Genomic DNA, 6,227 nt, shown 5'->3' on the forward strand with positions numbered 1-6,227 from the left:
CGGGGAAACCTAAACCTAACCACAATTCGTTCCCCTTTTATTCTTGTGCGGGCGGATGGGCAAACCCCTTTTGGTTCGGCCATCCCCTTGTTATGAGCCTATCCGTAATCCAAATTCAATTCTAGAATGCAAGCCACGAGGAAAATTTAACACTTCAGTGGCACCCAAACATCTCAAATCAGGCGCTCCATATCAGAAAGGGTGTTGGGCATTCCAATAGCCGTCCAACTGTCAAAAATATATATACTTTCCAAGCTCCAAATACCTATTGCTGAACAATTTCTCGGAACGCCAGGCTCTACTTTGACATTGGGAGGTCAATGGTTGGTTTGCCATGCATTTGCCAAGCTGCCCTAGCTTTTGGCAAAGAGCCATACGCAGTACGCCCGTAGACCCCCTGCGTTCGAACTGCATGCCTGTCCCTCACCTCCCCGACCCGAGCGCATGCAAATCGAATCAAGCCTCTATATAATCCGCCACTACTCCCTCTCGTCGTCTCCCCCGTGCTCCCAGCCCGAAACCCCCTCCACTTTTCATCTCTCCGCTCTCACCGCACAAGCACCCACCTGTCGTTGGTCCCATGGCTATGCCCACCACCCTACTTCTCTCCGCGGGCTGCTTCAACGCCTCCTCTCGTCACGGTGGCCCTGCGGGGCTCGCCTCCTGCTACCCATGGCAACGGTGGCCGTCACTTGTAGCGCCGCGACCCGCACCTCCACCCGTGGTGGTCACGTCGTGTCCGCTACGGTGCCAGTGGCGACCCGCTCCCTGGCGGGCCTGGCCGGTGCGGGTAGCCACGCCTCCCGCGGGGGCCACGCCACTGCCGACTTCGGCATCGTGTTCGTGGCGGTGGCAGCCGGCCTGACCGGCGTAGGCGAGCGCTCCCCCCACGGTGGCCTCATCGTGGCTGCCACCACCGGTGAGCCGGGGGACAAGGAGGAAGAGCCTCAGTTTACCTGCATCACCAACCGTGATGGTGAACATGTCTCCAAGTTCCAAAGTAGCGCCAAGCAAAGTATGAATCTCATTGGGAAAATACGACACGCGCAAGGCTACTTTTCAAGCGATATCGTCCATGTAAGTTCGGCAACATCCAAACACTACTCCTATCCTACTTGGGATCGTCTTTCCTTAGGAACTAATCATTCTCTCATTCTGTAAAGTGTTGACTGGGCGGACCGTTGCATCTGCCGCGTCCTACTCGAGGCCATGCGAGGGTACGTACTGGCTGAGAATGTGGTCGAAGCCATGTACTTGCTCGAGCTTGTCCACGCGAGACTCGCCGCTGGTCGCAGCAACGTTCTGCCCTTCCCCGACCTCCCAAATGGGGTGCCTAACACCCTTTCCTCGAACAACTACAGCCTCTACTACGATGCCTTGGCCGAGAGCTTCGTCGAGGCAATCGTCGCGGTGAAGCGCGCCGTCTAGAGTTTCTTTGAGTGAAGTGGTGTTTCGAGAAAATATGTGTGTGTATGTGTTCATGGTCGTGTGCGTGCCTTCGTGGCTGAGTGTGTGCTCACCTGACAACGTTTGTTTCGGTTGGTGAGTGAGTCAGTGAGAGCATGCCGAGTCTAGCGGCCCTTGTGGGAGTTGGGTAGCATCGGTCGTGCAATTGTGTAATTGTGTGAAGCCTAAGTGCTATATATGAATAAAAGAAAAGACCAAAAAGAGGGGATCAATTCAGACCCCCCAAAAAACTCCTCGCTTCCGCTCTACTACGAACTCTGAAACTCTGAATCCTGATTTCACTGTTCATCATCCGATACAAATCTGAAGTACATCAGAAAGAGAGCGGACGTTTGAGCACGAGCATGATTTGATCCCAACAAATGGTATTAGAGCCACAGTTAACTATCAACAATGTCCGGTGATGGTTCTCTCTCCACAACATCCCCTCCTTCGATCAGGATCCGCACCGACAACGATGGTTGGTCCGGCAGCTGCACGGCTGGCGAAAACGATGGTTTAGGCACATACAGAGCCGTGTGGGAGCTAGCAGGTGATGGTCTAGAAGGTGGTGAGAGAATCAAGCATCATGCTATCACTCTCCATACTGACGCGCACAAATTATGTTGATTGGGCTATCTTGATGAGAGTGAATTTGCAAGTGCAAGGAACATGGGAGGCGATAGAACCTAGCACAACAGAGTATCACACAGATCGGCTAGTGTTGGTGGCGATCTTGTGTGTTGTTTCTTCGGAGATGTTGCAGGCATTGGCGACAAAGAACACAACAAAAAGGAGGCATGGGAGGTGATCAAGGTGATGTGTCAGGGTGTGCAACGTATCTGCAAGGCCAATGCGCAGAAGGATATATCACTTTAATAGCATCAAGCTCTGAAACAGACCAAAGACTTATGAATGAAATCTTTGCTGTTCATGCGCTTCTACAAATCGGTTAACCTGCAAGGATACATGTTTTTGGATTACAGCTATTTCAAATTGAAAGCGCTTCAGCAGAATAAGAATGTGCTAGCAATGATTCCTAGGCTCTCGCAGTTACATGCAGCTGAAACGGTTGGTGAAATGAGCACGTAGTTTGTAGGTAGTATTATTTCAATAATATTAAATTTTTTCTCTATATTGTTGCTCTTTATCTGCAGGATTTTTACTGGAATACTCGTATGCGGATGGATCGTAGCTTGACTTCAATCTTACATCATCTTGTCCAGCAGTGGGGGTACACATTACTTGGTCCTCAATGTAGGAAGGTCCGGGAAGGAAAGTACCAGTCAAACCTTAAGTTTCAGCGTGATAGTAATAGTTTCGTTATTTACGGAAGTCCAATAGAACTTCCGTTCGAAGCAACAGCTAGTGCGCTCATTTATGCACTGAATCATTTTAATGTAATATTTGGAGTTGAAATTTTAGATATTAACTATGCATGTAATGATATTTGATGTAATTTTAGAAATTGTCTGTAGTTTGAATTAATGTATTAACTGTTTATGGTGACTTAAACATTAGAAAAATGGATCGATGCATGTGCATCTGATGCATTTTGGATTGTGCAACTTTTTTTACTGCCGAGATCTATCAGTGCCGGTTCTATTTTGGATCGACACTGATAATCAGTATCAGTGCCGGTTTCGTACCCGACACTGATAGTCACTGACTATCAGTGCCGAGTAATCAGTGTCAGTTCAAAACCCACCACTAATGGTGATTTTGAACCGACACTGATGAGATATTCTGCAGTAGTGATTCTCTATGCAAAAAGCAGTTGGGCAGAATGAACTGTTACTTCTCATACAGATCTTTTCAGGTACAAAATATGTAGATAATCTATAGCAGCATAGTGAACTCGAGGATGACTAAACAGCTGCTCATTACTGTGACATAAATCAGATGATTATGGCAAAAACAGGCTGATCAATCAAGAACATTCCTCTCATTAATAGCAAATTCATGATAGTGTCTAGTAATGAGGTACGATTAAGAAATCCATGGCTATCCATTTCAGATTATTTCATGAGCAGGACTTTTGAAGGATTCCCAGGGATTTCTTATCTACCTCACTACTTGAGATTATAACGCATTTGCAACAAAAAGCAAGCTATGGCAGAAAAAAAAGAGAGGTGTAACTGGCTCTTATTTTGTTAGTAAAAGGTCATGAAAATATGGAAGCAGCTAGATGTTATACAACCAAGTACATGAGAAGATGGATCACCATCATTATGCAAAGATGACCTTTCGTTGGTTGGATTAATGCAAATCTTTATCAAGTCTATTAAGTAGCAACACTTACAGCTGACACACAAAAAGCCAGTTGAGACATGAACAAGATTCCCTAAGTTAATGCTAGTTATTGATTAAATCATTCATCTCAACCTTTATAGGACTTGTGAGACAACCAACACCCAACTGTTGAACAGTCCTTAGGTTTGGATCATTAATGAACTTCAAACAAGGTCCCCCTTAAATCTATCTTTCACATCTTCAATTTGTCATCACATGGTTTGAATCATGTAAACTATTCAATGATGCCATGTCAGTGCCTAGTAATCCAACTTTCATCAGTAAATGAAGTGGGAAATGGTATCTCCTACTCCCTAGTAAAAATGTTACTAAGGTACTCCTTCGGTCCCAGTATATAGGGCGTTTTAAATTTTTGCCGGTGTCCAAGTATACAAGGCGCTTCAACAATTTGTGTTGATTTCTCCCGAGACTACCCCCATCTGCATGCACGGTTCGTTTTAAAAACACAACACTTGGAGAGCTTGGAAGAGGAGCGACGCGAGCTGCCCGGGGGAGAGGCACGACGCAACAAGTAATGTCACCACCACGCCATGTGCGTGTTCGTGGGTGCGCTTGAGCCAGCGGAGCCTTGATCAACGATCTCGACGATGGCAACCGCAAGCAAAAGCTTGCGCTCACCTAACTCAACTATGGTGACAAGAAACAGAAGCGTGTGCTCGTAGGGCTCGATGATGACGACGACGACACCGACACATGCGCGACACTTGGTTTACTTCTCCCCGGAATGCTTGATTTGACGCTTGGAGGAATGGCAATGCCACACCATGTGCGTGTTCCAGAGCGTGTCCGAGCGAATGGAGTCGTGCTCGATGAACTTGATGATGGCAACAAGAAGCCCATGGGCCAGCTCAAAGGCCGCAGCGGTCCAGGCCCAAGTTGTACTCTACACTAAAAGGTTATACACGAAAGACCATGATATTCACATTAGTGGTGGGTGTCTTTTAAACACCCATCACTATAGTCATTAGTGACGAGTTTTTAAATGACCCGTCACTACTATCTTTAGTGATGGATCTTGGTTGGATCCCAGCCTGAGGTTATATTAGTCAGGTGTCGCCACTAGACCCGTCACTAATGTTGTGTCAACAATGTTGATTTCTTACATATTGAATCATTTGGTTAACAATAGCCGTCCAAACGTCAAAAATATATATACTTTCCAATCCCAAATACTTATTGCTGAACAATTTCTTGGAACGCCAGACTCTCCTTTGACATTAGGAGGTCAATGGTTGGCTTGCCATGCATTTGCCAAGCTGCCCTAGCTTTTGGCAAAGCACTCGGCTCGCCGTACGCGGTACGCCCATAGACCCATGCGCTCGAACTGCATGGTTGTCCCTCACCTCCCCGACCTGAGCGCATGCAAATCGAATCAAGCCTCTGTATAACCCGCCACTACTCCCTCTCGTCGTCTCTCCCGTGCTCCCAGCCCGAAACCCCCTCCACTTTTCATCTCTCCGCTCTCACCGCACAAGCACACACCTGCCGTTGGTCCCATGGCTATGCCTATCACTCTACTTCTCTCCGGCGGCTGCCTGGTGCTCCCCACGGGCTGCTTCAATGCCGCCTCTCATCACAGTGGCCCCTGCGAGGCTCGCCTCCTGCCACTCGTGGCGACGGTGGCCGTCGCTCGTGGCGTCGCGACCCGCACCTCCACCTGCGGTGGTCATGTCGTGCCCGCTACGGTGCCAGCGGCGACCCGCTCCCTGGCGGGCCTGGCCGGTGCGGGTAGCCACACCTCCCGCAGGGGTCACGCCACTGCCGGCTTCGGCATCGCGTCTGTGGCGGTGGTGGCCGGCCTGATCGGCGCAGGCGGGCACTCCCCCCGCGGTGGCCTCATCGTGGCCGCCACCTCCGGTGAGCCGGGGGACAAGAAGGAAGAGCTTCACTTTACCTGCATGACCAACCGTGATGGTTTACATGTCTCCAAGTTCCAGAGTAGCGCCGAGCAGGGTATGGTTCTCATTCGGAATCTACGACGCATGCAACCCTACTTCTCAAGCGAAATCGTCCCTGTAAGTTCGGCAACATCCAAACACTACTCCTATCCTAAGTGAGATCGTCTTTCCTCAGGAACTAATCGTTCTTTCATTCTACAGAGTGTTGAATGGGCCGGCCGTTGCATCTCCCGCGTCCTGCGCGAGGCCAAGGAAGAGTACGTACGAGCTGAGAATGTGGTCGAAGCCATGTACTCGCTCAAGCTTGTCCACGCGAGGCTCGCCACCAGTCGCAGCAACGTTCTGCCCTTCCCCGACCTCCCAAATGGGGTGCCCAACACCCTTTCCTCGAACAACTACAGCCTCTACTACCATGCCTTGGCCGAGAACTACAGAGTGCCACACAGATCGGCTAGCGTTGGCGGCGATCTTGCGTGTTGTTTCATAGGAGATGTTGCAGGCATTGGCGACAAAGAACACAGCAAAAAGGAGGCATGGGAGGTGATCAAGGTGATGCGCCAGGGTGTGTAG

At 49.3% G+C, this 6,227-nt stretch overlaps 1 protein-coding gene across 1 annotated transcript; it reads left to right on the top strand.

Moving 5' to 3' along the window:
• The first annotated feature begins 5,255 nt into the window (after nt 1-5,255).
• Nucleotides 5,256-6,227, top strand: LOC133906047 (uncharacterized). The gene is made up of 2 exons (XM_062347840.1): nt 5,256-5,774; nt 5,859-6,227. Exons 1-2 carry the CDS (start codon nt 5,256-5,258, stop codon nt 6,225-6,227), a joined length of 888 nt encoding a protein of 295 aa, XP_062203824.1.

This window comes from Phragmites australis, chromosome 23 (assembly GCF_958298935.1).
Source record: "Phragmites australis chromosome 23, lpPhrAust1.1, whole genome shotgun sequence".
NCBI classification, from domain to species: domain Eukaryota; kingdom Viridiplantae; phylum Streptophyta; class Magnoliopsida; order Poales; family Poaceae; genus Phragmites; species Phragmites australis.